General features: G+C 43.4%; 1 protein-coding gene across 3 annotated transcripts in view; it reads left to right on the forward strand.

The window, feature by feature from the left end:
* The window catches only part of slc31a1 (solute carrier family 31 member 1), a 68782-nt gene that overhangs the window by 34763 nt on the left and 13659 nt on the right, over positions 1–20360 (forward strand). For all 3 annotated transcript variants that reach the window (XM_078226679.1, XM_078226677.1, XM_078226678.1), the window contains one exon: positions 11935–12090. In XM_078226679.1, the coding sequence (XP_078082805.1) occupies positions 11971–12090 (120 nt within the window). In that variant the 5' untranslated portion in view covers positions 11935–11970. The remainder of the gene's footprint in view (positions 1–11934; positions 12091–20360) is intronic.

Consider the following 20360-nt stretch of genomic DNA (forward strand, 5'->3'; position numbering starts at 1 on the left):
ATTGGAGCAGGCAGGGGGTGGAATATGGAAAGGTCCGTTGACCTCTGGTGGGGATTTTACGGTTTTGGGACGAGTGAGGCCATACAATCCCACTTATTAGTTAGACAAGTGCGAGGATGTGCTGTCGTGATCTGTCTATTTTTGGGGTATCAGGCTCAGAGATGATAAAGTAAAAATGAAAAGACTTACATTTAGAAACCTCCTTTCTCCACAGGGTTTCCTAAAGTGCTTTGCAATCAACGCAATACTTACTAAATGTAGTCACGGTTGTAATGTAGGAATCATGGCAGCCAATTTCAGCACAGCAGGATCCCACAAACAGCACTCTGATGACCAGATGATTTTTCCCCCCCCCCCATGATGTTGATTGTCTAGGACTCCTGGGATAACTTCTGGGCTTCACATTGAGTTCAACAACTTCAGATCATAATTCTCTGTCCTACGTTTTGATATTTTCCCCCTAGTGCCAGTCTATATCTTTTTTCTCATGTTTTGCTATCAGACATCACTGACCCATTTTCTGCTACTTTGCCTTCAGACAGTACTGTGCTTTAGTCTGCTATTAATGCACATTTTGGATCAAAGCTTTAGTCTTTAATACTATCATTAACACTCTGCTTGTCTTGTATTCCATGACATCATTGTCATTTCATCTCTTCTGCACTCCAACCTATCCCTGATCTTCTATTCTGCTCCACTTTATCCAACAGCGAAAAATCCATCACATTTCTACCCCTCTAGTTCCAAAGAAGAGTCATATTGGACACAAAACATTAGCTCTCTTTCACTCTTCACAGATGCTGCCAGATCTGCTGAGTAGTTCCAGTTTTTCTGTTTTTATTACTTGGGATTACTCCCTTGCTACGTTTCAAACTCAGGAGTAGACCATTCAGCCCATCAAGCCTGATCTGCCATTCAATTAGTGTGGTGAAGAAGGCATGAGGCATGCTTGGTTTCATCGGTCAGAACATTGAATACAGGAGTTGGAATGTCTTGTTGAAGTTGTACAAGACATTGGTAAGGCCACACTTGGAATACTGTGTACAATTCTGGTCACCCTATTATAGAAAGGATATTATTAAACTAGAAAGAGTGCAGAAAAGATTTACTAGGATGCTACCGGGACTTGATGGATTGAGTTATAAGGAGAGGCTGGATAAACTGGGACTTTTTTCTCTGGAACGTAGAAGGCTGGGGGGTGATCTTATAGAGGTCTATACAATAATGAGGGGCACAGATCAGCTAGATAGTCAATATCTTTTCCCAAAGGAAGGGGAGGCTAAAACTAGAGGGCATAGGTTTACGGTGAGAGGGGAGAGATAAAAAAGTGTCCAGAGGGGCAATTTTTTCACAAAGGGTGGTGAGCGTCTGGAACAAGCTGCCAGAGGTAGTAGTAGAGGCGGGTACAATTTTGTCTTTTAAAAAGCATTTAGATAGTTACATGGGTAAGATGGGTATAGAGGGTTATGGGCCAAATGCGGGCAATTGGGATTAGTTTAGGGTTTTTTTTTTAAAAAAAGGGCGGCATGGACAAGTTGGGCCAAAGGGCCTGTTTCCATGCTGTAAACCTCTTTGACTTTAATTCAATTATGGCTGATCATTCACTGCAATGCCTTTTCCCACACTATCCCCATATCCCTTTTATGTCATAGGTATTTAGAAATCTGCTTTAAACATACTCAATGACTGAGCTCCCACAGCCCTCTTAGGTAGAGAATTCCAAAGATTCATAACCCTTTGAGCAAAAAAGATTCTTCCCATCCTGTCCTAAGTGGCTTTCCTCTTATTTTAAAATGGTGTCCCCTGATTCTAAACTTCCTGACCAGGAGAAGCATCTTACCTGCATCTACCTTATCTATACCTTGAAATATTTTGTAAGTTTTCAATGAGATTACCTCTCATTCCTTGAAGCTCTAGAGAACACAGGCCCAATGTTCCTAATCTCTCTCCATAGCACTGTTCTGCTATTCAGGAACAAGTCTGGTGAACCTTTGTTGCCCTCCCTCTATGGCAATAATATTCTTGCTACGTTCTGGGGACCAAAACTGCATAAGGACTTCAGGTGCAGTCAACCAAGCTTCTATACAATTGAAGCAGGACTTTGCTACTCCTATATTCAAAACAATAAAAGTTAACATACTATTTTGGAGAGAGTACAGAGGAGGTTTACCAGGATGTTGCCTGGTATGGAGGGGCCTAGTTATGAGGAGAGATTGGGTAAACTGGGGTTGTTCTCCCTGGAAAGACGGAGGATGAGGGGAGACTTAATAGAGGTGTATAAAATTATGAAAGGCATAGATAGGGTGAACGGTGGGAAGCTTTTCCCCAGGTCGGTGGTGACGTTCACGAGGGGTCATAGGTTCAAGGTGAAGGGGGGGGGGAGGTTTAACACTGATATCAGAAGGACATATTTTACACAGAGGGTGGTGGGGGCCTGGAATGCGCTGCCAGGCAAGGTGGTGGAGGCGGGGACACTGGGAACGTTTAAGACTTATCTAGATAGCCACATGAACGGAGTGGAAATGGAGGGATACAAAAGAATGGTCTAGTTTGGACCAGGGAGCAGCACGGGCTTGGAGGGCCAAAGGGCCTGTTCCTGTGCTGTATTGTTCTTTGTTTTGTTATTAGTCTTCCTATTTCTTAGAATCCCTACAGCACAGAAGGAGGCCATTTGGCCCATTGAGCTTGCACCGACAACATCACACCCAGACCCTATCACTGTAACCCCTCCATATTTACCCTGCTAGTTCCCCTGACATTAAGGGTCAATTTAGCATGGCCAGTCAACCTAACCTGCACATATTTGGACTGTGGGAGGAAACCGGAGCTCACTGAGGAAACCCACGCAGACACGGGGAGAACGTGCAAACTCCACAGTCACCCGAGGCTAGAATTGAACCCGGGTCCCTGGAGCTGTGAGGCAGCAGTGCCAACCACTGTGCCACCGTGCCACCTCATTTGCTTGCTTGACTTGTATGTTAGCTTTCAATTACTTATTGATGATACTGTTAGGCTCCTGGACCAGAACCCCAAAGTGTATTATGAAGCCAGACTAGACACCAACAATTTTTGTATTTTAGCATAAATGTGAGGATAGGATATTTCCAGGAATGATTCCACTAACAAGGTAGGCATCTTTTATAGTGAAACAAACTTTATTTAATAACACAGTTTAAATATAACTCTAACAAATGAAGCAGCTTAACCATTAACAGTTGAACAATATTTAAAAATGAAAGGAAGTAACTTTACTTTCTAGCTTGTGAATGTCCCAGTTCCAAATAAACCCCATTCATGCATAAATCAAATCCAGTTCTAAATAAATACAGCTAGCAAACCCAGGCATACCTTTTTTCAGAGAGAGATAGAGATACAGAAGCCTGCAAAACCCTTCTAATTTCAACTAAGCTTCAGCTGCAACTCTCTGTGTTGGGGACACATATTTGAGCCTCACGGAGAAACACAGGCATCATTTTGTGGTGATTAGGAGCAGATGTCTCCGCTCCTTTTTCTCTTCCTCACCTTGGTTGTGCTGAGGTGAATTGTAGAACCACAGCTATTGCTCCATTTGAATTCATTTAACTCAGCACAGAGAAGCGACCTTCAGGCCAGTAGGACTTCTGGGCATGGCATTTATCCGCTAAGGCATCTGGGAAGCTTGGGATGGAATTTCTCTCAAAATCTTGTTGCTATTATGTTACCAGTAAGCACTGCCATGATCTTTCATATCATCCATTGTTTACCCGTGTCCAGTATTAGCATCTTGATGAATTCAATTGGCTGCCAAGTTCTGAGAGACATCCTGAGATTGTGAACGGTGCTACCTGATTGTAAGCCCTTTTCTCATCATAATTGAATTATGCTACTCAGCACCATCATGTGGTCTACAAGAATATAACACTTCACCATGACACATGGTGACCAATTTGTGAAAATATTTGTCCAACACACACTGTGGACCATGTGTGAATGGAACATGGACAACCTGAAGACTTCACTTCTGAATTTGATATTGACTTTTGAGTCCTTGGAGAAGCTAGTCCAGGATCATCGCATCTGGTGCAACCAAATAAAAAAATGGTATAACCTCTTTCAAAGACAAGCACGTACGTATCAGAGGTAGAGCGAAAACGCAAGGAGAGGAAATCCCGAGCCAGCGCTCGTCCAAAACACAATCATCTGCGGTGTCCTGTCCTACTTGCAGCAAAACCTTCCAAGTTCAGAACGGTCTTATCAATCACTGACATGCCCCCCCAGAACCCTACCAAACTAAATGGCCTCCTTCTGTACTGTAGGGATTCTATGATTCTATGATGAATATGATCATCTTCGACCCAAAGGATAAATATGAAAAAGGATTGGTAATTTGCTTTTTCCAACTCTACAATGCTCCTCCTTGTGTGGATAGTCTACAGTGTGAAGTTAATGAAATAGGCGGAGGTTGTATTGGTCAAATTTAGAGAAAGTGGAAAGGTTCAAAAGTGGGAAAAGAGGAAGAAAGTTAATCTCTGAAACAATAAAGAAGAAAAATTAATGTGGACAGAAAAATCATCAATTTTTTCCAGTAACTGTAAACCAACAGGTTCTACAGCAATTCCTCGGACTGCTTATAGCTTCTGAATCTTCAACTATTTCCAAGGCAGCTGCACTTAATACTGTCCTCGCACAATGTCCAAGATTTGGCTGTTCAGAGCCAGGGCTTGGTTATTTCTTTTCCCTCCCTCACACCCAAAGTGGAAGAATTTTGAGGCTGACATTGGATCCATCCACATGGAAATAATCTAATGGCACAGACTGCGGTCTGAACTTGGGACTTTTATCGGCTTCTATTTTCAGTGCTGTGCTTGGCAAGGCATTAAGTCTCAACCACTGGGGAACTGTTATGAATGTTTAACCTGTTGGTGTGTCAGTGTGTGTTATTTAGATGATATCCTTTGGATGAAATGTCAATCAAAGAATCCATCTGTATTCTTAGTTGGACATAAAAGCTCTGTAGCATTATTGGAAGAAGCGCAGGAGAGTTCTGTCTGGTGTTCTGATCTTTCATGATGTGGAGATGCCGGCGTTGGACTGGGGTAAACACAGTAAGAGTTTTAACAACACCAGGTTAAAGTCCAACAGGTTTATTTGGTAGCATCGACACCGTAAACTGCCGGCTCCAAGTGGCGAGGATCTCCAAGAGCTAATGGTATTTGCTACCAAATAAACCTGTTGGACTTTAACCTGGTGTTGTTAAAACTCTTACTGTGTTCTGATCTTTCAGCAGTGTTACTGAGGCAGATGATCTGGCCATTGCTGTTTGTGGGACCTGGCTGGGTTTTCTACTTTACTCCGATTACTACATTTGATATACTTATTGGATGTAGAGAGCCTTGGGACATTTTGAGGTCATGAAAGGTACTAAATAAATGCGGGCCCTTTTCTTTGGATCAATTGTAAATACATACTTTAACCATGTGCATCTGTTGTTAACTCTGTTATTTTCCCCTTTGGTTACTGAATTCTGAACTAAATACACACATGAAATACTTTTACCCATTGTATCTGAGTTGTTTTGTATTAACAATTGTGTTGTGACTAAGCTATTGTTGCCATGGCTATATCTGTGAACAGTCAGCTATATTTGTTGAACGACATTGATATAAAGAAAACAAACCTACAAGGAAATGATGGGAAGATTAATCTGCAAAAGCACAGAACCTTGAATGTGTGTTCAGGTAAAAGCCACCTGCTTTAATAAAAGTAAGCATTAGGAGTCGGACCCTGTTGTTGTGATGTCGGTCCCAGTAACATGATGAAGACAGGCTCCTGGTGTGGAGTGTAACAAGTGAAACATTCTGCTCTCCCGAAACAGCATCAAAATCTGATAACATTTAGATTCAGGTGAGCTGTGCGCACAAGTGATGGCAAAAGGGTTTGGGGCTAAATCTTAACAATGTTAGCTCCTCGTTCTGGTAATTTTGTTTTATCAGGAAGCAGTCCTGTTTACAACCTGTGTCTGCGTTAAATGGCCGATGCCACAATCAAATCAACCAATTACTCTGATCATAACATTGCCCATAACTCAATTTGTGCACCGCTATCTCCTAAAACCTGATTTAATTTCAAATTTCAGAAAGAGCACTGGGGCCCAGTGGCTATTCGTGTCTCAGCAAACAGGTGAACAATTGCCAATTAGTCGCATTAGGAGGATTGAAAATTTAGTTTGAATCAGATTAAGAGATTATCCTGTGCGCTTAGCTCCTGCCATAAAATTAGATTGGGAAGTGGGAGGGTTTGTCTCTTTGTGAAGTTTAATCACTTGTGGGCATCAGTGTTAAACTGAGTTGCAGAGTTGTTTAGCCTGTCTATATTTTATATAAAATTATAGTATAACTTTGCATTTAGGGCGGCACGGTAGCACAGTGGTTAGCACTGCTGCTTCACAGCTCCAGGGTCCCGGGTTCGATTCCCGGCTCGGGTCACTGTCTGTGTGGAGTTTGCACATTCTCCTCGTGTCTGCGTGGGTTTTCTCCGGGTGCTCCGGTTTCCTCCCACAGTCCAAAGATGTGCGGGTTAGGTTGATTGGCCAGGTTAAAAAAATTGCCCCTTAGAGTCCTGGGATGCGTAGGTTAGAGGGATTAGCGGGTAAAATATGTGGGGGTAGGGCCTGGGTGGGATTGTGGTCGGTGCAGACTCGATGGGCCGAATGGCCTCCTTCTGCACTGTAGGGTTTCTATGATGATTCTATGATTCTATGATAATATGTAGCTAAATTTCAGGCACATTTTCCAGTATGAAATGTTGAATTGTGGACTCAGGAATTCTTGGTTCCTTGTGTCATTCCAGTAACTAATACAACATAGATCGCACAGTAGTGTCAGCTGTGGCTCGGTTGGTAGCACCCCCAGCTCTGAGTCTTAAAGTTGTGGGTTCAAATACCACTCCACGACTTGAGCATAAAACGCTAAGCTGCACTGCGCTGCTCTGTTGGAGATGCCACCTTCTGGATGAGACGTAGAGGTCCCATCTGCCCTCCCGAGTGGATGTCTGAGATCCCTTTGCATTCCCTCAAAGAAGATCTGGTGGAATTCTCCCCGGTGGCATGGTCTGTCATTACCATCAGCTGTCCCTCAAGCTGAGGACGAAATCTACTCATGGTGGAGGATTTCTGCCATGGGTCCGTATGTGACTGAGCAGCCCAATTCCTGACCCACAGATTTCTGGTCAGGATGTTTCACGAGGGATCCAGAGTACCAGATTTGCTGCTTTTTCTTCTCTGCTGTTATTCTACCTCATGATTTTTTTTTTTGACAATCAAATTTTATTTACAAAATGGAGCATCAGAAAAGTTTGCTTCTTCCAGGTGAAAACAGTAGAAAGTTGTTCAACAGATGCTGATTTCCATTTCGTACTGCATTAGAATGCATGCTTGCTCCTTTTGCAAACTAGTCCAGCTTGATGAAGTCAATGTCTTTAGTGTATTGTCTGAAGCATTGGTGGCACATGTTGAGGCCATACTTCTGGATCAGGCTGTGTCGGTTCACACACCCAGGGCATGAGCGGGAGCCCTGGCTGAATTTCCTGGGGTGAGACCAGTAAAGCATTGAAAATCGAAGTGCGATGCAGCTTAAAGCACAACTTGTTGCCATTTTGAGTGATGGTAGCAAGCTCCACCCAGTCATTAATGTTCATGCTGCTGTGCTTTTAAGTGGTGCTTCAGAGTGTCCTTGAAGTTTTCTTTTTCCTCTCCTGGAATGTTAGCCATTTGAGAGCTGAGTGAACAGGACCAGGTGGGGCAGACAATTTTCAGCCACGCAGACTCACTGGTCAGTCCTTCGAAGTTGATTGAAGTCTTGCTTGTGAAGATGGCTTCAAGAAGGACACTTGCGTTTGACCTACAGTCCTTCCATTGAATCCAGAGGATACAGTGCAGGCATTGCCATTGGAATTTCTCTAGGTCGCACTGCAGTGCAGGATTGTGATGATGACAACTAAGCTGGTTGTTAATTTCCAGAGGTCTTTGTTGTCATAGAGCAAGGCTGAACTGGCACATCTGATCCAATGTTGGATCTCCTTGTCAATGGCAGCCTTTTGAGAGAGGTGGCTGCCAAGGTATGGGAGATGCTCAATATATTCCAGAGTGTCCCCTTCAAAGCTTATGGGAGGTGGAATATTTGGCTGACCAGGTGTGGGTTGACCTAAATTTTGTTTTGGGAGCATTCAATGACAAGCTGACTTTCTTGTATGCAGAATTGAAGAGATTAAAGGTGACCGACAAGTTTGGTACAGAGTAGATAATGGCACTGCAGTTGTCCACAAACTGTAGATCAGTTATTTGTGATCAGTTTGTTTTTTGGAACCGCGGCAACTAAGATTAAATTTTTCCATTGAGGTATTATTTTTTACCAACACCAGAGGATCAATGTTTGATGGGTTGTGAATGTGTTGAATACATTCAAGACTGCCATAGTCAGGCTTTTGATCTCTCAGGGAATTGAGGGACGTGGGGAGTTGGCAGGAAAGTGGAGCTGAAGCCCTAGATCAGCCACGATCGTATTTCCCCCATTTCCTCCTATTGCCTGTGTTCTTGCAATGAGGTGAATTGCCCCATCAGTTAGATTGTGAACAGTCTGGGACCTATCATGCAGCTTCACTTGACCCTAATCCAGATTTTGGAGACATCTTTTTCTTCCCAAATCTGTAGATTGAGCTCATGGAGTCTTGATGTGAGCAGCTTTGGAGACCTCGATTGGAATAACATCAGGGTCTCAGGCTTTGTTGTTTTTTATCTGTTTGATTGCCTTTTGCAACTCTCCCGTGATGGTGGTTTGTCCATGGATTCTATCTCAGGATCCCAGGGAGGAATAGCATGGAGGATATCAACTGCCTCTGTGGATAGTTATCCTGCAAAAACATCACTTCCACAGAATGAGTGATCATTACCACATTGCTGTTTTTGATAGCTTGCTGTGTGTGAGACTGCCTTGGCTGCCTGTTTCCTACATTACCAGCAGTGACTACATTTCAGAAATTCTTAATTGGTCACGACTGTAAAGTGTGTTGGGATACCTTGAGGTTGTGGTGGGCTATATAAATGGAAGTTTTCTTTCAATCATCTTCCCAATCTCCAAATAAACCTCACTGATGACTTGAAGATTATTAGTTCTAAATTTTTCCACTGTTACATTTTCTTTCTTTTCATATAAATCGATGGAAACGATTACGAAACAGACAAGAAATATTGTCTGTAAAGTTAACCGAGTCAGCATTATCTGAGAGGAAAGGGGTCCTTGCTTCCAGTGAAAGTGTGGGTCAATGAGACTGAGCAGCAGTAAATCCACTGAAGCTGAGACCTGGGACAAAGTTCAATCTTTTTCAGATTCGGGAGCAGTTTGAAGCTTATTAACTGCTGCTTTTGAGCTTGTAAGTCTCTTGATTGAATTGCCACGTGTGTTGTTGTGATGTGAATAGGATACGTGGTGAAAACCCCAGTCTAAAACTTGACTTAGCCAGCCACACTTTCTCACCCCAGGACTGTGTCTGCATGAAATGTGACTGTTTTTTAACTCCGTCTCGTTTTTTATATTTCTTCTCCTTTTAAGCAATGACTCACTCTCTTTCTCCTTGGTTGGCAGCTTGCTTGCATTTTCCGTTTTTGTGTGCTGCACTGTGTGTTAAACTGAAAGAAAGTTAAGAATCAGAAAAGGACATTGGTCCCATTTGAAGACCATCTCTCTAGCGTGCTAACTCCCATCACAACACCCAAATCAATCCATCTGTAATAATTTAACACACCAGGTATAAGCGAAACAAATACATAGAATTGCATAGATTCTCCACCTGAGTGTCTTCCCAATTCCTGCAGTTGTAACTCTATCAATATAACACTCAATCCTTTGTTCCCTCATTTACTTAACTAGCTTCCCCTTAAATGCATCTATTTTATTTTCCCCAAGCACTCCTTGTGGTAGAGAGTTGCACATTCCCAGTCAAGGTCAAGATGTTTCTCCTGAACTATCTTATTACTTTATATTAATGACCTCTAGTTTAACTATTCCCCACAGGTTGAAGCACTTGGCACTAAGTAGTTTGTTCCAATAAGTTTGCCTCGAATCTTAAATTTCATTCCGTTATACGTATTTGTCACTCCGTCACCATCCCCCCAATTCGACCCCACCATGCATTCTCTCTTTCCTCCTTAATGGCTCAACATAACCCTCTCTGGTTCGTTCTCCATCTCACTACCCTTCCCAGACTCTTCTCCCCATTTTGTTCCCTCCCGTTGCCCAACTGGGCTGTATTTGTGTCCCATCTTGTCTTCTGTACCCCCCAGCTCTCTCTCCCTCTCCATTTGTGTCCTCTCTCTTGTTCTTTTTCTGTCTCTCTCTTTCGTTTCTTTGCCTCTCTCCTTTTAAAAGGCCAGGTGCTTTCCTTCATATGCTTTTGAATGTAAATGTTATTTTTGCATTGTAACCAAGAGATATACTTTTGATTTGATTTATTATTGTCACATGTATTAACGTAGTGAAAAGTATTGTTTCTTGCACGCTATACAAACAAAGCATACCACTCATAGAGAAGAAAACAAGAGAGTAGTGCTACAGTCATAGCTAGGGTGTAGGGAAAGATCAACTGAATGCAAGGTAAGTCCATTCAAAAGTCTGACAACAGCAGGGAAGAAGCTGTTCTTGAGTCGGTACGTGACCTCAGACTTTTGTATCTTTTTCCCAATGGAAGAAGGTGGAAGAGAGAATGTCCAGAGTGCGTGGGGTCCTTAATTATGCTGGCTACTTTGTCGAGGCAGTGGGAAATGTAGACAGAGTCAATGGATGGGAGGCTGGTTTGTGTGATGGATTGGCTACATTCATGATCTTTTGTAGTTCCTTCCGGTCTTGGACAGAGCAGGAGCCATACCAAGCTGTGATATAACCAGAAAGAACACTTTCTGTGGTGCATCTGTAAAAGTTGGTGAGAGTCGTAGCTGACATGCCAAATTTCCTTAGTCTTCTGAGAAAGTAGAGGCAATTGGTGGGCTTTCTTAACTATAGTGTCAGCATGGGGGACTAGGACAGGTTGTTGGTGATCTGGACACCTAAAAACTTGAAGTTCTCGACCCTTTCTACTTCGTCCCCATTGAAGTAGACAGAGGCATGTTCTCCACTATGCTTCCTGAAGTCGATGACAATCTCCTTCGTTTTGTTGACATTGAGGGAGAGATTATTGTTGCTGCACCAGTTCACCAAATACTCTATCTCAATCCTGTACTCTGTCTCATCATTGTTTGAGATCCGATCCACTACGGTGGTGTTGTCAGGAAACTTGAAAATCGAATTGGAGGGGAATTTGGCCACACAGTCATAGGTGTATAAGGAGTATAGTAGAGGGCTGAGAACACCGCCTTGTGAGGCACCGGTGTTGAGGATGATCGTGGAGGTGTTGTTGTTGCCTATCCTTACTGATTGTGGTCTGTGAGTTAGGAAGTTCAGGATCCAGTCGCAGAGGGAGGTGCCGAGGCCCAGGCCATGGAGTTTGGAGATTAATTTTTTGGGAATAATGGTGTTGAAGGCTGAGCTGTAGTCAATAAATAGGAGTCTGACATAGGTGTCCTTGTTATCTAGGTGTTCCAGGGTTGAGTGCAGGGCCAGGGAGATGGCGTCTACTGTGGATCTGTTGCAGCGGTAGGCAAACTAGTGCATCCAGGTAGTCCGGGAGATACTATACTCAGAGGTGTGACCTGATCTTGTGGAACAATAGCAGAATTTCTGCTGATTTATACTGAACGTATTGCAATCGATGTGATCATATGCTGATTATATTCCATACCATCAACAAGTGTACTCCATCTCTGCAGTCAATCTGGAGCATTAATGACCTGTGCGCTATTGTGAACAAATTTGAAGTGTGCTTTACTGCCAACTAGAGTGATCTAATAATGCTTGCTTCTATTTGCAGACATTGTTGGAGGAACCCATTTTCTCCACCGTTGCAATGAATATGTCAATGGGTCACGAAGGCCACCACCATATGTCAATGGACCCTGATGGCCACGCTCACCATGCCCCAACTTCTGAACCAGGGCATGACCACAGTACTGGTGGGATGATGATGGTAAGGGCTGTCTTTCATCCCAATGTTTTAATGTTTATATTAAATCTGCTTCTTGGCGAAAGCAACCAAGTTGGTGGGATTTGAAATTCCATTTGCGATTCTGCCTAAACAGAGGAAACTGATTTTGATTGGTAATGGGATGTGGAAGAGAAGCTGTGTGGAATATTGCAGCACTCAAATGGTCAGCATAGACACTAAAGCGTTTAGAGTTGGATCCTCCTTACCATTAAGGCAAGAGATTATCACATCGTGAGCCATGAAGTAAATTTTTGTGTGGCGAGAGGAAAAGTTCAGGTTACTTGCATTTGAAGCCACTACTTCTCCTCACTACTGCTTTTAATAATTTTCAGCATGGTTTGAATGTCCCTTAACCCACATATGAATGAAGAACATTTGCATGAGTTTGGTATAACCATTCAGTTTACTTGAACTGTAAATTTAAGGGTTTGTATTGAAGTGCCAATAAGTGATTTTTCTTTTTAATATACTGATTTTATTTCATATCATCAACAAGTGTCGTCCATCTCTGCAGTCAATTTGTTACAGTAAGAGTTTTAACAACACCAGGTTAAAGTCCAACAGGTTTATTTGGTTGCAAATGCCATTAGCTTTCGGAGCGCTGCTCCTTCGTCAGATGGAGTGGAAATCTGCTCTCAAACAGGGCACAGAGACACAAAATCAAGTTACAGAATACCGATTAGAATGCGAATCTCTACAGCCAACCAGGTCTTAAAGATACAGACAATGTGAGTGGAGGGAGCATTAAGCACAGGTTAAAGAGATGTGTATTGTCTCCAGACAGGACAGCCAGTGAGATTCTGCAAGTCCAGGAGGCAAGCTGTGGGGGTTACTGATAGTGTGCCATAAACCCAAGATCACGTCAATTTGATAGTCCAGTGATGTGCAGGTTTGGTGGATTGGCCATGCTAAATTGCCCCTTAGTATTAGGGCGACTAGCTAGGGTAAATACATGGACTTATGTGGATAGGGCCTGGGTGGGATTGTGGTCGGTACGGACTTGATTAACTGCATGGCCTCCTTCTGCACTCTGGGATTCTGACTATGATAAGTGCCTGTTTCGCTGACTCTACCTTCAAAATGTTGTCTGTCTTGCTCAGACTAAGAAGGGAAAAAGCTTTTTGAACTGCTAATTAAATTGAAAGCACTGGTGAAGGGAGAGAGAAAAAAAAGCAAAAAGATGAATAAGGTAAGAGAATAGAGCAAGAAATGGGACTGAATGGAGAGTTATTTTACATGCCAATTGCAGCACAATGGGCACCCATCTGGAAACTGCTGTCTGATTTCACTGTAATTCTCCACAAGTTGGGTTTGAACATTAACATTTGGGCTTTTCCTCAAACTGCTAGAAGTCGCTCTTTGGGGGAAAACAGACTTTCACCTTTTTTTCTGCGCAAACTGTATTTGTTATCCTTGTTCATTGTTGGTCTTTCCTGTTGCCTGTGGTGATGGGCAATCATTAAACCCATGTGCATTGAAGTTGTCATGTTTAATTTTCAATTGTCTCACAATTGTCAAACTGGTTCCATGGGCAATGTCTGTTACAGGAATTAAAGTAAAATTTGATGTCTGACCCATAGTGCCAGATTAAAGCTTTCTGGCAGTGAGTTGAAAATTACCCTTCTGAGACTCATAGAATCATAGAATCCTACAGTGCAGAAGGAGGCCATTCGGCCCATCAAGTCTGCAATGACCATAATCCCACCCAGACCCTATCCCCACAACCCCATGCATTTACCCTAGCTAGTCCCCCTGACACTAAGGGGCAATTTAGCATGGCCAATGCACCTAATCTTTGGACGGTGGGAGGAAACCGGAGCACCCGGGGGAAACCCACGCAGACACGGGGTGAACGTGCAGACTCCACACAGACAGTGACCCAAGCTGAGAATCGAAACCCGGGTCCCTGGCGCTATGTGGCAGCAGTGCTAACCACTGTGCCACCATGCCGCCCCACTCTTAACATGCATCCATTGGGTGAAGTGGCTGGCTGTGCTGTTTACATCTTTGTTTCTCCAGGACCATAAGAGGTGGTTTCCCTGTGACAGGGTGGGGGATATTTGAGAGCAGGTGAGCCCCACCCACCCCAAATAGTCCTGCTCCTCTGGGAATGGTTGGAGTAACCTCAGAACAGGTTACTTCTCATCATTGTGCCAAGAAAGGAATATTTAAAACAAGGAAGACTGGAAGGATAAAGGGATAATTTTTTTCCACAAAAAAGCAGCCTTTTATGTGTGAATTCTCAACAGTTTCATGAAGAGGAACAGCATTAAGACAGAGGGAAGAGTCAACTGGCAGTAAAACTGAACAAATGAAAAATAAAAGTGCAAATGCTGTGAAATCTGACAAACCGGAAATTCTTGAAACAGTCAGCAGGTCAGACAGCATTTGTAGAGGGAGCAGAGGAGTCAGTATTTCAGCTTTCTGTTTTTATTAATTATCCCCTGATCTTTGTTGAAACAGAGACTGGTACTGTAGGTATCAGATACGGAAAACACAACCATGTCTTATTGACTTTGAAGTAGAAGAGAGTACCATTCATAACACCAAAGATCTTTGCAAATTCAGTTGGCCAACTTCCCACATTCCAGCCTCCGTAATATTGAGTTCAACTAAATCACTGCTGCCCAAACACTAACTTGTACCAAGTCCCATTCGCCGCCCATCATCATCGTGCTCACATTATTATCTTGGCACCAAGTTGAGCAACCTCTTGATTTTAAAATTACCACCCTTTAGTTTCCAGATTTGTACACAGCCTCACTGCTCCTTCTCTACATAATCTCCTCCAGCCTTACAACCCTCTGACATCTGCACTTCTCCCAATCTGGCCTCCTTTTCTATATTCCTCTTTGAATCATTTCTCCACTCATGGCCATTCGATCAGCTGACAAGGCCTTAAACTTTGGAATTCCCCCTCTGAACCTCCCTCTCTTTTTCGGATGCTCCTTAGAACCCGACCTTTTGACTAAGCTTTTGTTTATCTGGCTTACTGTGGCTCATTGTTAAATTTTGTTTGATAATGCTCCACTATGAAGCGCCCTAGGACATTTTACTCTGTAAAAGCTGCAATATGAATATAGGTTATTGTAGTAGCAGCATGGAATTAAATAGAAATTATATCACGGGAGCAGGCTGCGTGGCTCACCCAGTTCACGTTAGTGTTTATCCTAATCCCAAATGACCATCCTCTTCCCTTGTCCCTTTAGTCCTTTTCAGCCAGTTATCTGACCTATTCAGATTTGTTATACTATAAGAGAGAGGATCGTACAGAATAGAAAGGTATGGAAATAGGTTGGGATGGCACGACGATACTTAGAATCATAGAATCCCTACAGTGCAGAAGGAGGCCATTCAGCCCATCGAGTCGGCACTGACTCTTAACCAGCCTTACCGATAACTCCACATGTTTGCCCTGCTAATCCCCCTAACCTATAAATCTTGGGACTCTAAGGGTCAATTTAGCATGGCCAATCCACCTAACCTGCACATCTTTGGAGTGTGACAGGAAACCAGAGCACCTGGAAGAAACCCACACAGACACGGGGAGAATATGCAAACTCCACACAGTCACCAAAGGCCGGAATCGAACCTGGGTCCCTGGTGATGTGAGGCAGCGGTGCTACCCTCTGTGCCACCGTGCTGCCCATTTGGTTGCATTGTGCGCCGGTGCTGTTTGGTTGCATTGTGCGCCGGTGCTGTTTGGTTGCATTGTGCGCCGGTGCTGTTTGGTTGCATTGTGCGCCGGTGCTGTTTGGTTGCACTGTGCGCCGGTGCTGTTTGGTTGCACTGTGCGCCGGTGCTGTTTGGTTGCACTGTGCGCCGGTGCTGTTTGGTTGCACTGTGCGCCGGTGCTGTTTGGTTGCACTGTGCGCCGGTGCTGTTTGGTTGCACTGTGCGCCGGTGCTGTTTGGTTGCACTGTGCGCCGGTGCTGTTTGGTTGCACTGTGCGCCGGTGCTGTTTGGTTGCACTGTGCGCCGGTGCTGTTTGGTTGCACTGTGCGCCGGTGCAGTTTGGTTGCACTGTGCGCCGGTGCAGTTTGGTTGCACTGTGCGTCGGTGCAGCTTGGTTGCACTGTGCGTCGGTGCAGCTTGGTTGCACTGTGCGCGGGGTGCAGCTTGGTTGCACTGTGCGCGGGGTGCAGCTTGGTTGCACTGTGCGCGGGGTGCAGCTTGGTTGCACTGTGCGCGGGGTGCAGCTTGGTTGCACTGTGCGCGGGGTGCAGCTTGGTTGCACTGTGCGCGGGGTGCAGCTTGGTTGCACTGTGCGCGGGGTGCAGCTTGGTTGCACTGTGCGCGGGGTGCAGCTTGGTTGCACTGTGCGCGGGGTGCAGCTTGGTTGCACTGTGCGCGGGGTGCAGCTTGGTTGCACTGTGCGCGGGGTGCAGCTTGGTTGCACTGTGCGCGGGGTGCAGCTTGGTTGCACTGTGCGCGGGGTGCAGCTTGGTTGCACTGTGCGCGGGGTGCAGCTTGGTTGCACTGTGCGCGGGGTGCAGCTTGGTTGCACTGTGCGCCAACATTCAGAATGATGATCCAAGAAGTAAGGTCCATGAATGGGGTGAGAGAGTGAAAAGTGAGAGAGTGCAGTGCACGTACTGATAGTGAGAGTGACTTGTCTCGGGAAATGTCACAAACTGGAAAAAGAGCCTCTGAGTGCAAGGGGGAAATTTTGCTGCAATGGTTCTGACAAACATAAAAGTAGAGGTAGAGGACATATAGATTAGAAAATGAAATAAAGGCTAAGGGACAGTCTGGGAACAGAACCTGAAAGAAAAGTTGCCTAGTTCATGGACGTTTTGGTGGCTGCCAATAAACTTGTGGATAAGCTAATAAGGGAAGCCAAAAAGAAAAGAAGTTGGGTGTTGGCGAGAGTATAGAGTTTACTCTGAGGTGCTAGATAAGGTTCAATCAGCTTTGTCACGTTGGTGGATTTGTACTGTGATATCCGTGCCAATGGAATTTCAAAGGCTAGAGTGAGGATGGTTGCTCAGGGTTTTGAAGAGTGATTGGATGATGCAGATGTTAGAGAGGACTCCACAGCTGGAGAAGTAATCTTAAAAATATTATTATATATTTTGGCTGCACATTCATAGGAGCAGAGGTCAATCAGCATAAAAACCTCATTTCTGTAGGGCAATACTTTACAGATTGAAGTATTTCTGAAACTACTCAAAGCAGCAGAAGATGCAGAAAGATAATTAAGTCAGCTCAACAACTGCATCTATGACATGAATGATGCCTTGAGGGTATTGTATTTTTCAGTATTGTCTATTCTGTTGAAAACAGTCAGTGTTCAGCAAAAAGCATAAATGTATTATAAAGGAAATTTTTCAGACATCCCAATGGTGCATGTTGATGCCTTGCTGTGGAATTTGCAAAGTGTGTTGTGAATAAGTAGAAAATAAAATTGGGAGTCAGGCTTTTGAATATATTGGTTTAAATATTAAGCAAAGCAGGTCTGGAATAACAGTAAATCAATGATCCTATTCAGAGAGTGTCATTCCCATCTTGGCTAACTCTGCTATGTCGTCACAGATATGTCTAAAGAAGAAATAGCACAATTGTGAAGCTTGACTGGCCAATTGAACTGCAGTCAGACTTGGCCAAATGTCAGTTTTGATGTGTTGGAGTTAAGTATTATGATGAAATACCCTAAAGTAGAGAATGTATTAAAGCCAAATAAAGCATTAAAAATGTTAAATAAGACTATAAGACGTAGGAGAGGAAGTAGGCCGTACGACCCAGAGTCTGCTCTGCCATTCTGATCGGATATGATAATTCTCAGTTCCACTTTCCCGCCTTATTCACATAAGCCTTTACTGATTAAAAATTTGTCTATCTTGGCCTTAAACATACATAACAATCCAGCCTCTACTGCTCTCTACGGTAAAGAGTTCCACAGATTCACTACTCTGAGAAGAAATTCCTACTCATCTGTCTTAAATAGCTGACTTCTCACTCTGAGATTATGCTCTTTGGTCTACACTCTCCCACATAGAGAAAAAAACCTCTCAGCCTTTACCTTGTCAAGCCTCCTGAGAATTATTTGCTTCGCTAAAGTCACCTCTCGTGTAGGTTAAACCTCTCCTCATAAGAAAATGCCTCCATAATCAGATTCAACTTAGTGAACCTTCTCTGAACTGCCTCCAATGCCAGTATATCTTTCCTCAGATTAGGGGACCAAAACTGTTCACAGTATTCCAGGCACAGTGTAATTAGTATCTTGTATAGTTTTAGCAAGACTTCCCTATTTTTATACTCACTTGGTGGCACAGTGGTTAACACTGCTGCCTCTCAGCGCCAGCGACCCAAGCTCGATTCCTGGCTTGGATCACTGTCTGTGCGGAGTCTGCACGTTCTCCCTCTGTCTGGGTTTCTACCGGGTGCTCTGGTTTCCTCCCACAGTCCGAAAGATTTGCTGGTTAGGTGCATTGGCCATGCTAAATTGACCTCCGTGTGCCAGAGCAGGAGCCAGAGTGCAGTGACTGGGAGATTTTCACACTACCTTCATTGCAGTGTTAATGCAAGCCTACTTGTGACACAAATAAATAAATGTTAAACTTTACTCCGTTCCCTTTGAAATAAAGGCCAATATGCCATTTGCCTTTCTTATTACCTGCATGCGAGGTTTTTGTGATTTATGCACGAGAACCTCCAAATCACTCTATGGTCCAGCTTTCTGCAGTCTTTCTCTATTTAAATAATATCCAGCTCCTTTATTCTTCCTACCAAAGTGCACAACTTCACATTTTCCTAAATTATATTCCGTCTGACCAAGTTTTTGCCTGCTCACTCAGCCTCTCTGTGGACTCTCCGGCCCTGATTTTACCGGCATGGCTGCCCCAAAATCGTGGCGAGTGAGACTCGCAGAATGGCATTTCCCGTTGGCCTCGATCGCGATTTTACGAGCCTCGGGCTGCCATGCTGGTAAAATCAGGGCCATTGTATCATCCTCACCACTTGCATTCCCACCCATTCTTGTGTCATTTGCAAATTTGGCAATAGTACATTCACTTCCTTCATCCAAGTCATTCATATATATTGTGAATAACTCTGGCCCCAGCACTGATCCCTGAGTCGCTCCATTAGTTACAGGTTGCCATCCTGAAAATAACCCTCTTCTCCCAACTCTGTCTTCTATTAGTTTACCAATCCTCTATCCATGTTAATATACTACCCCCAACACCTTGGACTCTTACCTTATTAAGTAACATTTTGAGTGGTACCTGATCAAACACTTTTTGGTAATCCAAGTATATTACATCTGCTAGTTCTCCTTTATCTGTCCTGCTTGTTACCACTTCAGAGTTCTAATAAATTTGTTAGGCATTTCCCCTTCATGAAGCCATGCTGACTCTGATTATATTATGTATTTCTAAATGCTCTGCTATTACATCCTTTATAATAGACTCTAACATTTTCCCAATGACAGATGATAAGCTAACTGGCCTATAGTTCCTGATTTTTGCCTTCCTCTCTTTTTGAATAAAGGTTCCATTGGTAGTTATGCAATCCTCAAACTTTTCCAGAATTTAAGGATTCTTTGAAGATTACTACCAATGCATCTGCGATCTCTGTAACTACATTCTTTAATATCCTAGGATGCAACCCAAGGGACTAATCAGCCTTTAGCTCCATTAGTTTCCTCAATACTTTTTCTCTAGTGATAGTTATTGTATTTATTTCCTCTCCCCCTTTTGCCCTTTGATTATTTAGTATTTTTGGATTGTTAGTACTGTCTTTCACCACGAAGGCTGACGTATTTATTTAACTCCTCTGCCATTTCCTGGTTCCCCACTATTATTTCCCTAGTCTCGTTCTGTAAGGGGCTTATGATCACTTCACCTCTCCCCTTTTTATATATTTAAAGAAGCTTTTTCATTTTTATATTTCTTTCTAGTTTACTCTCATAATTTATCTTCTCCCTCTTCATTAATTTTCTGGTTACGTTTTGTTGTTTAAAACTTTCCCAATCCTCTGGCTTATCACATTGTATATTTTATTATTTCAGTTTAATACTATCCTTAATTTCCTTAATTAGCTTGGTTGATTTATTATCTTCCTAGAATCTTCTGATGAATGAGTACTTAAGTTCCCATCCTTAGACTGTTCAGAAAATGCGAAGTTCGTCCAGCCTCAAGTGAAGCATAATGTCCAGTTCCGGATACTACATTTTAAGAAAGATGTGAAAGTGATAGAGAAGGTGCCAAAAAGATTCTCAACCTCAATTACGTGGATAGATTGGAACAGCT

This window comes from Mustelus asterias, chromosome 13 (genome assembly GCF_964213995.1).
Source record: "Mustelus asterias chromosome 13, sMusAst1.hap1.1, whole genome shotgun sequence".
In the NCBI taxonomy this organism is placed as follows: domain Eukaryota; kingdom Metazoa; phylum Chordata; class Chondrichthyes; order Carcharhiniformes; family Triakidae; genus Mustelus; species Mustelus asterias.